Below are 14,140 nucleotides of genomic sequence, written 5' to 3' on the forward strand. Positions count from 1 at the left end.
CAAAGCTAAAGAATATCTAGTTAAACACCAGATAATTCACACAGGTGAGTCTCCTTATACCTGCACGGAGTGCGGGAAAGCATTTAGGTGCAAAAGTTACCTTGTTCAACAGCAGAGACTTCACACCGGTGAGACCTTCGCATGCTTGGAGTGTGAGAGTCTTCATCAAAAAGTCACTTCTTGCAGAGCACCGAAAAATTCACAAGGGTGAAAAACCCTATGACTGTTTCAAGTGTGAGGAGTAGTTTGTTACAAAATCACAGGTCAGTAAGCACCAAAGTGTTCACAGCAGTTAAAAGCCATTTTGGAGAGTGCAGGAATTCATTCAAACGAAAAAGACAACTTAAGGTCCACCAGAGACTTTACACCCAACAAATCCCCTATTCATATTCCTAGTGTGACAAATAATTTATTACGAAAGCAGAACTTGAGGTCCACTTTATATTTTACACCAGAGAAAAGACCTATTCATATTCCTAGTGTGACAGATCATTCACTATGAAATCAGAACTTGGGGTCCACCAGAGTCTTCACACTGGAGAAGAGCCTTTTCCATGTTCCTAGTGTGACAGATCATTCACTAAGAAATATGAACATAAGGTCCACCAGAGTCTTCACCCCAAAGAAAAGCCCTATTCATGTTCCTAGTCTGACATATTTACTACAAAATCAGAACTTGAGGTCCCACCAGAATCTTCACACCAGAGAAAGGTACTGATTGTGTTCCTAGTGTGACAAATCATTCACTAGAGAACTTAGAACTCAATACCCACCTGTGACTTCACGCCAGCGAGAAGCCCATTTCATATTCTGTGCTCAGCAGATGTTTCTCACACAATAGGGATCTCTCTAAACATTCAGACCTCCATACATTAGGGAAACCTTTTTCTTGTCCAGAATGCTGAAAATGTTTCATGGAGGTGTAGCGGGTGCCCCGCGGCCATACCAAGCTGACCAAAGCTTGCATCTCCCTTACTATGTCAAGCTGACCGAGGCTCTCACTGCAGAGAGAGAATGCCTGTCAGCCCCTGCGGGGGGAATTTCCCCAACCCTCTCCTCTTCTCACTGTGCAGAGAGACACACACACACACACACATACAGAGCTGCTTACTCTGCATCCTCCTCTGCTTCCTCATTGGCAGGGAGGAGGGAGCCAATAGACAGCCACCTGGATTGTAGCAAGGCATTCTGGGACATGTAGCCCCCACCAAAAACGGCCCCATAGCCTTGTAATGGGGCAGAACTACACAGTCCAGCATGCTCTGGGAAAGAAAGGAAACAAGGACTAAATCTTGTTTTGTCTGAGGGGACAGCCACCGCGATGCAGGAGAAGAGACTGGACTCAAGGGAAAAGTGTTGCCTCCCAAGTCCATCCACCACGTTTGTTCCAGGCATCCACAGCCGGTGAGGTGTTCCAGTGTGAGGTGACCAGTCGGGTTACCAGAAGAGCCTACCTGTTTCAAGAACGTTAATTAGGGCCTTGACTACAGGATTGGTGGGAGGGCACTTGCCCATTTTCAGGAAACAAGGATACTGCACACAGACAGAGTTGCTTCACTTTGCCCACACTTACCAGATCCTGGATCTCATTGAAGCCCTGTTAAGCAGTCACAGTGTCTTGCTATCTGGATACTGTTAGCATACAACAGTTACACTTTGTCAACCAGGAGTTTAAGTGCACCAACTAAAGTGGCTAGCCGAAGATCCAAGGCCTCATCCTTCTTCCAAGGGACTGAAGTTACTGGTGCCATACGGACACCCACACACATGTCCAGGGCTCTGTATATGTAGTGGGTGTTAGGGATAGTTTACCTTGGGAGTTAAGCCATTGAATGTTGATTTGAGTACAGTGTTTTAAGGTGGGCCTGTGGTGTCAGGGGACAGAAGAGAGAGGTCTGGCATAAGAGAAGGTCACCCCTCTGCTCTCCTCCTGCCTGGACTCATAGAGCCAAGGTAAGTAGAGGTAATAAGCTGCCATGTTGTGATTTATTGTTATTAGAGTGTTTGCCTCTGCCCTTGGGGTTATTCGCAGTCGTGGAATCCCCTGAAAGCAGCTTGATATGATATAATGAGTTATACTGCTCTTGATCTCAGTTAAAGTGGTTGTTAAGCCACTCTAACCTGTATACACCATCAGCATTGCCTCCTATTGTAGTATCCCCTTTGTGTGTGATTTATAAAAATAATTGCTGCAAATACCAAATTTCACAGCTGAGATTGTGATCACATTGTGATCACATGACTGACCAGCCCTCAGTGTTACCTGACTTTCCATGGAGTGTATTCATTGTTTCCTTTTTCTTATCTACTTTTGTATGATAAAGATGAGGTATGTTTAAACGGAGCCCATCACATAAGCCACCGTATTGAACTATGGTGCCCCGGAAAGTGTCTAAAGATTGTATATAAAATGTATATATTTTCTTTGGAAGCCTCCGCATGTGAGAAGCAACAATAGAATACTCCCCATTTGGTGGCTAGTAAAACGATGGACACAATGCCTGGGTTCCTGTAAAAAAAAAATCTGTATCAAGGTGATGACTACACAATTCACCCACTTCTGCTGATCTTTTCTCATCACTGACTTACCATGGCATTGTGTCTTGCATGGAGGCGGCCATCTTGGTAGAGGCAGGGCTTTGCTTCCTCGTGTAAGGAGAACAGTGAGCAGCACAGCAGTGACATCGCTAAACCTCACTTCATATTTCCTACACTGATAGTCAGAGGCTGCAGTGCCTTAGATGATCTCACGCTGCAGATATACAGCTATGAGACTACAGAACAGGGACGGGAAGTGCTCTACAAAAGGTCGATTTTTAGGGTACTTCTTAGGCACAACATTTCTGGATGCTCCCTATAACAAAGCAAATCTTCACTTATAGAGATCAGAGACACTTTAATATTGTATAAATGTTATATTATGTAATAATTATACATCTGTATTATATTGTGTGTATATATTTTTGATTGAATAAAGATATTTTATTACTTTTTCCTGCCTTCCACAGAGTCAATACAATGAATCTTAAAGGATAAGGATAGAGTGGCGATGGATTGGAACCCCTGTCAGGTTTTTATTGCGGTCTGTGTCCCTAGTTAGGAGATCCACCGTCTCTAGTTGTCCTGTTTATCAATTTTTGTCGAAAGTAAAAACAAAAATCCCAACTGTTGGGATGTCACCAGGACAGGAATAGAAGGGAAATCTAGTTCTGGTGACAGCGAGGGATTCCCTCACTTTGGATTGGCGATGGGACAGGAAGTGAAGGGAAATCTTCCAAATGGGGAAAGAGATGGTAAAAAGTTTTGCCTTTAGTTCTACTTTAACGTACAATCAGTGTTGAGTGGGCTGCAGAGGCATAATGCACAGTGAATGGGGATGATGCGGTATGGGCTCAATACACAATGAATAGGGGAGGGCAGTAAAGGGTTAATGTACAATGAATGGAAGGGCATGTGAAAAGTTAAAGTAGAACTAAAGGCTACTTTATTTAATTTTGGATAAAGTAATGGCCGGTTATAACCCCTGACAGTTTTTTTTTTTTTTTTTGCCATCTCTGTTCCCATCGGGAAGATTTGCCTTCACTTCCTGCCCCATAGCCAAAACAGGAAGTGAGAGGAGACACCTCCAAAGTGAGGGAGTCACCAGAACAAGTGTCCCCATAGGAAGATTTCCCCTCTGTTCCTGTTCTGGTGACAACCCGAAATTTGGGATTTAAGCTGGCCATACGTTACACAATTTTCTTATACAATTTCTATACAATCTCCTTTTAGAATTAACTTCAACTATGTAGTGCAAGGGCCTGCCTGATTGCATATAAATTGAAAGTGTTGTGTAGGTTTGACCTCATATTATATGGTTTATGGTAAATCTAAAAGAAAATTGGATAATGTATGGCCAGTTTTACTTTCACTTTCACTTTTGATGAAAACGGTAAACAGGATAAATAGAGGTGGTGGATCTCCCTAACGAGGACACAGACCGCGAAGGGGTTCTAACCCCTCTCCACGCTATCCGAAAAAAAAAAAAAAGTTTTGCCTTTGGGTCTACTTTAATGTGCAGTGGGCGGGGGAGGGAAGGGGACAGTGAAGGGTTAATGTGCAGAGGGGGGGAGGGGACAGTGAAGGGTTAATGTGCAGAGGGAGGGAGGGGGAGGTGGCATGAAGGGCTAATGTAAAGTGGGAGGGGGAGGAAGACAAATTTGGAGTGCAGAGAGAGAGCAATCATATGGATGTCTATTGAGGGGATTTCGGTACACCAGAATAGGGGGGTCAGCTCACAATATTGGATATCCAGGGGGATGATAGGTGGCAGCAACAAGAGGTAAGTGATCCTGCACAAATAGTCCAGAGTTCTGGGACAGAAACCTAGCACAGCAAGGGTCAACCAGCAGAGACCCAGGATGGCAATATGGAACATCGAAGGGGCAAGTCTCGAGTCACGCTTTCCAGTTTTGGGGCATAGGGCAGACCTCCCAGGGCAAAGCCAGGGAGACCAACATTGGAGGGGCTGGCTTGTCAGGGGGAGATCCAGGCAGGGTGACCCGTAGATCAGTGGTTCTCAACCCTGTCCTCAAGTACCCCCAACAGACCATGTTTTGTGAATTTCTCTTAAAATAAAACAGCTGTCCAAATACCAAGCCATTGACTAAAGCACCTCTGCAAGATAAAGGAAAACTTGCAAACATGGCTTGTTTTGGGGTACTTGAGGACTGAGGTTGAGAACTACTGCCGTAGAGTGACAGTCATGCGGAGTCCTCCTGGAAGGGGATCGCTGGGTCTTGGTACAAGTGGTGGTCCACGTTACCTGTCCACAGTTTCAGGTACATCAGGTAGAAAAAAGCTGGAGGAGAAGGGCAGAGTGGTCCTGGGAGGAGGCTACTAGGTCAAGGTGGGCAGAAGGGAAAGTTCTGGAGACCCTTAGCTTTGGACCTGTAAAGGCCCACAGACAGGGGAAGATGGGGGGGGGGGGTCTCCATGTCCAGATAGGCGCCCACTGCAAATAAGCTACAAGTCCCAGCAGTCCCCTGCAGGACACAACAAGGAAGAGCTGTAAGTCTCATCAGATCTTATCAGTACACAACAAGGAGGGCACCACAAATCCCAGCAGTTCTAATCACCTTCCAGTGAGACCCTGCAGTCATGAGTTCCTCAATGCTCATCACTGGAGTAAACTCTGAGTACTCGGACTCTGTTTAAGGCTGGTATAGTGTTTGTGGAGTTCAATATTCAGAGGCCTGAGCCCAAATTCCCACTGCAGAGGTGTCTGGCCATATCCTGCTCAGTCTACGGGAACCCATTGTTCAATTATGCTGATCAGCTGCCTGACTTTACACACAGTGAGTAGGGGAGGGGACAGTGAAGGGTTAAAGTACAGTACATGGGAGGGGAAGGACAGGGAAGGGTTAATCTTGGTCACATGTAGAGGAGAAGGTATGAGTTCCTCACTGTCAGAGGTGTTGTTGGTGATTACAGAGGAGAGGAGTGGGGATCAAGTCTAAGGTAGGTAAGAAGGAGCTGCGGCTTTTTTCTTTCCATTAACATACAGTAGTTGTTACAACACGAGGAATCACGTGAACCACGAAACTGTGTGTTTTTGTTTTTTATTTATTTATTTTTTGCCATTTCTCTTAAATTTCACCCCCAACCCACTAAAGGCCCGTACTAACGATCTGAAAATTGGAAGTAAAATTTCGTCCAACAAACGATCTGCCGCTTTTCGGATCGTTAGTTTGGTGCTTTCGACGGCCGTTTCCATTTTTTCGTCTGACAAAAGCTGGATGTGCAGACTATAAAAATGTTTGCCGTATGTGAACGCTCGATTTTCGTTTTAATTAGTACGGTTTTCGTAAGGAAAAAATCATCTGAATGTCTGAGCACACTGCCATCCAGCGTGCAGACTGTATGGAGCGTCCATAAGCCCCAACCATTCGTGATAGACGCATGTGACAGGGTGTGTTTAGTTATCTGTCAGGGACATCTGGTGTTTAATTTGCAGAGCTCACAGAACCTTATCAAGAACTATGAAAACATTTTTTGTGGCATTTTGAACAACTTGCTGACATGCTATGGAAACTCTATGCTGATAACTGAGCCTGTCAGCAGATGCTCACGCCTCCCAACTTTCTGGGATGGGAAAGAGACAATCATTCTAGTACAAAGTATTATCGTGCATTGACCAACTTTCAATCACAAGACAAGCGTTCAAAGATTGTTTCTGAGAACATTTCACCATATCTCTAGAAACTGTTTTTGCAATAGAAAGTCAATAAAAAAAAAATTAAAATAAATGAGATATTAATTTTTGAGGTGTTCCCATCCTACCCTCCCACTTCTGCTCCTCCTCCAACTGCTCTACCAAGATGTCTGCTGGGAACTTTCAATTAATGGCGCTTCTATGCTTTGTAAAAAAAAGACTTGTGTCTTTTTTTTTTTTTTTTTTTCAACCTGACTAACTATGTAATGATGTCCTTGTATTGTGTAAATCTCACCACTGTTCTGATTTGGTTTTCCTCAGGAACAAAGAGGAGAAAAACAAGACCATTTGTGGAAGAACCTAATGTATAGACATTCCAGAAGATGGACAAGAGTCACACAACCAACAGAATATTAGACCTCACACTGGAGATTATACAACTGCTGACCGGAGAGGTGAGGAGGATTCTGGGAGGTCACATGACATCACTCTTATCTCTATTAATAAAACACAGACCTGACCGGAGAGGTGAGGAGGATTCTGGGAGGTCACATGACATCACTCTTATCTCTAATAATAAAACACAGACCTGACCGGAGAGGTGAGGAGGATTCTGGGAGGTCACATGACATCGCTCTTATCTCTATTAATAAAACACAGACCTGACCGGAGAGGTGAGGAGGATTCTGGGAGGTCACATGACATCACTCTTATCTCTAATAATAAAACACAGACCTGACCGGAGAGGTGAGGAGGATTCTGGGAGGTCACATGACATCACTCTTATCTCTAATAATAAAACACAGACCTGACCGGAGAGGTGAGGAGGATTCTGGGAGGTCACATGACAGCACTCATATCTCTATTAATAAAACACAGACCTGACCGGAGAGGTGAGGAGGATTCTGGGAGGTCCAGACTGTAGAAGTGTAGGATGCTGAAAAATGTCAACTGACCTTTCATTCTATAGTTGCTAAAATAAAAAAAATTCACATGAGGGATTCTGGGAATGTTGAAGCTAATGTTACCATTTGTACTGATATATATGAAACATTTGCCCAACAGGCGTGTTCAATAGTGAAGAAGACATCAGATGAGCAGGACACTGTGAAAACCTCTTCCCATTTGTCAGAAGAATGGAGATGGGCCCGGAGAATCATCACTGTGTCATCACTGGACATCCTGAGACCTGAACGAATTGAGAAGATTCTAGAAGTCACCCAGAAGATGATTGAGCTGTTGACAGGAGAGGTGAGCGGTGCCGGGAATTCTGGGACATTATCCAGTAACAGACAGGGGATGTGTCTGGATGGTGACTGTATCATTGTGTGTGTCAGGTTCCTATAAGGTGTCAGGATGTCACTGTCTATTTCTCCATGGAGGAGTGGGAGTATTTAGAAGGACACAAGGATCTCTACAAGGACATCATGATGGAGAATCACCAAATCATGAATTCTGTGAAACTAGAAAAGGAAAACCTTTGCCTCAGTGATATAATGCTGAATTTCACACTGGAAATCGTCTACCTGCTGACTGGAGAGGTGAGGAGGATTCTGGGAGGTCACATGACATCACTCTTATCTCTATTAATAAAACACAGACCTGACCAGAGAAGTGAGGAGGATTCTGGGAACATCGACAGTCATCATTTCTACTGTCTCCTTTTATGCAGAGTTATGAAGTAGTGAAGTTGGTATCTGGTGAACAGATAACAAGCAGCTGTCCCAATGGGTCATCTCACTTTGTGACATCTGAGATGTACAACAGACCGCAATGGAGACCCAGCAGCCTTCTCCACGAGTCATCCCCCATCACAGTGCCTCCACCTCACTGCCTGATAACTAAGAGAGATGTTGAGAAGATTCTAGAAGTCGCCAACAAGATGATGGAGCTGCTGACAGGAGAGGTGAGCGGTGCCGGGAATTCTGGGACATTATCCAGTAACAGACAAGGGATGTGTCTGGATGGTGACTGTATCATTGTGTGTGTCAGGTTCCTATAAGGTGTCAGGATGTCACTGTCTATTTCTCCATGGAGGAGTGGGAGTATTTAGAAGGACACAAGGATCGCTACAAGGACATCATGACGGAGGATCGGCTGATGTCAACATTATTAGGTAAGTGGAGATTGGATTGTTAATGGTGGGCAGAAAATTAGGAATTCCAGTTTTAAAGTGGAACTTTACCCATAACAACTTGATAAAAAAATAATGCTCTTTAGCAAGGAATATACATTCCACTTTATTAATGATGCTACCAAAATTTATGTGTGCCTCCAGCATTGTTACAGATGGAGGCTGCCATTTTGCTGAAGCCCAAAGCCCCTGAACAGTAGTAAATCTTTAGGCTGTCAGCAGATCGACCTCTAGTGGCTCAGATTTTAGGCACAGTGCCGAAAAATAGAGAGCAACTGAACATGTGCAGAACAGGGTGAGACAGTGTATAACTGGATTTTAAACCCTATAGGCACTTATATTTAATGTTTTACATAACTATAATGGCAAAAGCGGCCAGCCTGAAGTGTTCATACATATGTTAATTTGATGTGAAAATATTGTGTAACACGCTATTATAAAATGATGGTTTCTAGATCTTTATGTTACACAATCCACATTGTATGCCCAATGCTATGCCAGAGAACATAGTAAATGTTCAACAGTAATAAGATAATGACATTCTGATTTGCTCTTCATAAGAATGTCATTAATGTACTGGCCCCAACACCTAATGTGCCCAACAAATGAGGAGGAGATACTGTACACCATATGAAAGGTCCATCTCCATTCCTCAATATAACGTCATGTTCCCAACAAATGAGGAGGAGATACTGTACACCATATGAAAGGTCTATCTCCATTCCTCAATGTAATGTCATGTTCCCAACAAATGAGGAGGAGATACTGTACACCATATGAAAGCTCCATCTCCATTCCTCAATGTAATGTCATGTTCCCAACAAATGAGGAGGAGATACTGTACACCATATGAAAGGTCCATCTCCATTCCTCAATATAATGTCATGTTCCCAACAAATGAGGAGGAGATACTGTACACCATATGAAAGATCCATCTCCATTCCTCAATGTAATGTCATGTTCCCAACAAATGAGGAGGAGATACTGTACACCATATGAAAGCTCCATCTCCATTCCTCAATGTAATGTCATGTTCCCAACCAGTGGTGGTGCATCCATACGGGCACCACCCCCTCTATGACCAATGGATAGATGCATGCATCTATCCATATACGCCGCTAACACCCCCTATTCAGGCTCCCGACCCCTTTTCGGGCGCTTGAATTACGGCGGGGGGGGGGGGGGGGGTGTCTAATAGGTGTCATAAAAGGTGACCTGCGAGCGCCATGCTTGGCACTCGCAGTTCACCCAGGTGTGTTAGAACGACGAATGAATATTCGCCGTCCTAACACTGAACCACCTCTCTGCCAATCCGATGCTCGGGTCTGTCATCTGATTGGCTGAAACAACAGGCGCTGTGATTGAACGCCTTACGGGAAGAGACACATGGAGGACACCGATCACGGCCTTTGATGAGCAGAGTGGCGGCCTTCGATGTTTGTTTGCGCCCCCCCCCCAAAAAAAATTTTTCAGCACCAGCCACCACTGTTCCCAACAAACATGCTTGTAATAATAACCATTTCTTTCCAACAGATGGATATAAAGTTCAAAACACTTCAGGACAACATAATTTATCTCCAGATCGTAGCTCAGAAGACTTCAAACAATATTCTCCAAATATACGCTCCAGACTTCATCCTAGATCAATAAATTCATCAGATCCTGACAAAACTTCTGATCACTCACACAGTGTTCTCTCAGAGGACCACCCAAGTTTTCCCATTGGATCTGTAGATCCTTCTGACTCTGAAGAATCGTCTTCTGGCACATCACAGACTGTAAAGCACAGAGGCAAGAAGATATTTGGGTGTTCTGAATGTTATAAATGTTATACAAGTAAGGTACATCTCATTAGACATCAAGCCATGCACACCGGGTTGTTCCCCCATACATGTTCGGAATGTGGGAAATCTTTTGGCGAAAAAGCAGTACTCATACAACATCTTAGAGTTCACACCGACGAGAGACCGTTTTCTTGCCCAGAATGTGGACAAGGTTACAAGCAGAGAGCCCATCTCAAGAGTCATCTTATTGTTCACTCAAGCAAGAAGCTTTTCTCATGTTCAGAGTGTGGGAAATGTTTTAAAAGGAAAGATTCCCTCACTGTACACCAGCGAAATCACACGGGTAAAAGGCAACATACTTGTACAGAATGCGGGAAAAGTTTCACACGGAGGGGTATACTCCTTAAACACCAGCGTACCCACACAGACGATCGGCCATTTTGTTGCACGGAGTGTGGGAAATTCTTCAAACAAAAGTTCTGCCTTGAACAACATTGGAAAGTTCACATAAATGACTTCTCATGTTCAGTGTGCAAGTTGATGTTTCAAACAAGGCTAGAACTTAATAAACACTATGGAGAAAATTGTAGCAAGAAGGTCTTTTCGTGTTCTGAGTGCGAGAAATTTTTTGCAAGCAAATCGCATCTTGTGATCCACCTGAGAGTTCACACTGGTGAGAGGCCCTTTTCATGTCCTGAATGTGAAAAATGTTTTAAAGAAAAAGGAGCGCTTAGTAAACATTTGAAACTTCACACCGGTGAGAAGTTTTCGTGTTCAGAGTGTGGAAAAAAGTTCACAACTAAAGGGCATCTAGTTATACACCAGAGGCTTCATAACCAGTGAGACCTTCGCGTGCTGGAAGTGTGAGAAAGTCTTCAACAAAAAGTCCCTTCTTGCACAGCACCAGAGAATTCACATGGGTGAAAAACCCTATGAGTGTCCCAAGTGTGAGGAAATCGCAGCTCATTAAGCACCAAAGTGTTCACAGCGGTTAAAAGCCATTTTACTGTGGAGAGTGCAGGAATTCATTAAAAAAACATCTTGAGGTCCACCAGAGACTTTACACCCAACAAATCCCCTATTCATATTCCTAGTGTGACAAATGATTCATTACAAAATCAGAAGTTCGGGATATTTCACCAGATATTTCACACCAGAGAAAATACCGATTCCAGTTCCTAGAGTGACAAATGATTTACTACGGAATCAGAACTTGAGGTCCACCAAAAACTTCACACTAGATAGAAAAGCCCTATTAACAATCATGGTGTGACCAATCATTCACTACGGAATTAGAACTTGAGGTCCAATGCAGACTTCACCCTAGTGAAAAGCCCTATTCATGTTCCTAGTGCCACAAATTTTCAGAACGTGATGTCCACCAAAGACTTTACAATGGAAAAGAGACTTATTCATGTTCCTAGTGTAACAGATCATCCTTTTTAAGGAATAAGAAAATAAGGTCCACCAGAGTCTTCACACGGGAGAAAAGTCCTATTCGTGTTCCTAGTGTTATGTCATTCACTATAAAATCAGAATTTGAGGTCCACCAGAAACTTCACACCAAAGAAAAGCCCTATTCATGTTCCTAGTGTGGCAAATCATTCACTACAAAATCAGAACTTGAGGTCTACAAGAGACTTCACATCGGAGAGGAGCTTTATTCGTATTCCCAGTGTGACAATTCAACCTCTAAGGAATTGGAACTAAAGGTCCACCAGAGACTTCACCCAAGAGGAAAGCCCTATTCATGTCTCTAGTTTGACAAATCATTCACTATGAAATCAGAACTTGAGGTCCACCAGAGACTTCGCACTGGACAGGAGCCTTATTCATGTTCCTAGTATGACAGATAATCCTCTAAGGTAGGGATATGCAATTAGCGGACCTCCAGCTGTTGCAGAACTACAAGTCCCATGAGGCATACCAAGATTCCGACAGCCACAAGCATGACACCCAGAGCCAGAGGCATGATGGGACTTGTAGTTTTGCAACAGCTGGAGGTCCGCTAATTGCATATCCCTGCTCTAAGGAATAAGAACTTATGGTACACCAGAGCCTTCGCACCACAGAAAATCACTATTTCTGTTCTTAGCGTGACAGATCATTTTCTATGAAATCAGAACTTGAGGTCCACCAGAGTCTTTACACCGGAGAAAAGTACTGATCGAGTTCCGAGTGTGACATACCATTCATTAGAGAAATCAGAACTCATTACCCACTGGAAACTTCACACCAGCTAGAAGCCCATTCCATATTCTGTGCTCATCAGATATTTCTCACACGATAAGGATCTCACTAAACATTCAGACCTCCATACATTGGAGAAAACATTTACTTGTCCAGAATGCTGTAAATGTTTCAATGGGGAATGAGTCTAATTCAACATCTCAAACCACTGCACGAAAATGAGATAGGGAAGAAAAACTTGGGGGTTGGGTCGGAGCTAGTTCATATACTTACCTTTCCCTCAGCTTCTACCTACAATGTCTAGGTTGGGGTGACATTACCATCATTCCAGGTTAGATCCCAGGGATGGGTGAGTAGCCTGAATCTGTCTGCACACATGAATGCACTGCTCTGTAGCGATATCTCACGAGAATTGCGGTACTCGGCATTCCCTGGGTTCTTCTTGGAAGGAGCATAACATCACCTCCTGCAATATGGACGCTGGGCGAAAGGTAAGTACAATATCAAACTCGTTATTCAACCACAGATTTATTTATTTTTTCCCATTTTTGTGCAGCAAAAACATCGACCTTCCATGGAGTGTTTTTTATTTTTTTGGTTTTTTATTACCTTTTGTATGATAAAGATGAGGTATTTTTTAAAGTGAGCCCAACACATAAGCCACCATATTGAACTACGGTGTCCCAAAAAGTAGTGTATATAAAAAGTATACATTTTCTTTGGAAGCCTCCAAATGTGAAAAGCCATAATTTAATACTTCCGATTTGGTGGCTAGTAGAGCGGTGGACGCAACGCCAAGGTTCATGTCAAGAAACTCTATATGAAGGTGATGACTATAGGAACTATTCACCCACTTCAGCTGATCTTTTCCCCCATCACTGACTTACCAAGCCTTGCTCTGCATTGTGTCTTTGTATGGAGGTGACCATCTTGGTAGAGGCAGAGCTCTACTTCCTCGTGTAAGGAGAACACAGCTGTGATCTCACTAAATCTCATTTCATATTTCCTTCACTAGCAGTGAGAGGCTGCAGTGCCTTAGATGATCTCACGCTGCAGATATACTGTTGTGAGGCTACAGAATACAGGACGTGCTCTGCTATTTTCGGGAGGGTGAATTATTTATTTATTTTTTTGGTACAGTTTGGGAATAATTACATTTCTAGATGTTTCCTAAAACAAAGCAAATCTTCACTTGGTGAGATGTATAGGTGTTATATTATGAAAGAATTATATTATATATCTGTATTATAATGTGTGTGTGTATATATTCTTAGCTAATAAAGATATTTTTATTACTTTTTCTTGCCTTCCTTGGAGTCAATACAAAGAACCTTAAAAGATGAGTACACTTTTTTAAAATGTTATCCTGTTTTTCCCTTTCCCCTGACCAAGCCTAATCCACCAACCCATAGAAGCAGGGCCGGGACAAGGGATGGGCAGGAGGGGCGGCTGCCCTGGGCACTGTATCATGTGAGGTGGGGGGGGCTCTGTGAGGAGATTGGGTGAGGGGATTTGTGAATTTTGGAGGTGGCAGGGGCTACAAATTGTTCTAGTAGGGGAAATTTGGGTGGAAGTGCTGAGTGGTAATTTAGGCCTACGACGCTGACGTCACTACGCTGTTCCTCTCTGCCGAGCTGGATGGGAAGTGTGTGCACAGCGGGAAGCCTGCGGAGACGCCGTAACATTGCGATTGCCTATACACTCGCTTATTGGATTTGTTTGTAAGTGCATCTTTTATTCATTAAATTTTTACTGGTTGGAATGATTACACTATGGGAACCTTTCTTGTTCTTATTCCCGGAGCCATACAGCTTTAGCCGCAGACCCAGATGCCGGTAT

At 43.5% G+C, this 14,140-nt stretch overlaps 1 protein-coding gene across 3 annotated transcripts; it reads left to right on the plus strand.

Annotated features, from left to right (window-relative positions):
* The first annotated feature begins 1,836 nt into the window (after nt 1-1,836).
* On the plus strand, nt 1,837-13,557 carry LOC141104588 (uncharacterized). 3 transcript variants are annotated; one of them, XM_073594210.1, is made up of 7 exons: nt 1,837-1,953; nt 6,515-6,648; nt 7,259-7,444; nt 7,531-7,734; nt 7,866-8,099; nt 8,186-8,309; nt 9,861-13,557. In XM_073594210.1, exons 2-7 carry the CDS (start codon nt 6,577-6,579, stop codon nt 10,952-10,954), a joined length of 1,914 nt encoding a protein of 637 aa, XP_073450311.1. In that variant the 5' UTR covers nt 1,837-1,953; nt 6,515-6,576; the 3' UTR covers nt 10,955-13,557. The 3 variants fall into 3 exon arrangements, with proteins under 3 accessions (XP_073450311.1, XP_073450309.1, XP_073450310.1); XM_073594208.1 differs by lacking the exon at nt 1,837-1,953 and adding an exon at nt 4,159-4,321; XM_073594209.1 differs by lacking the exon at nt 1,837-1,953 and adding an exon at nt 5,408-5,499.
* The last annotated feature ends 583 nt before the right edge of the window (nt 13,558-14,140 follow it).

Source organism: Aquarana catesbeiana, linkage group LG08 (assembly GCF_042186555.1).
Source record: "Aquarana catesbeiana isolate 2022-GZ linkage group LG08, ASM4218655v1, whole genome shotgun sequence".
NCBI lineage: Eukaryota > Metazoa > Chordata > Amphibia > Anura > Ranidae > Aquarana > Aquarana catesbeiana.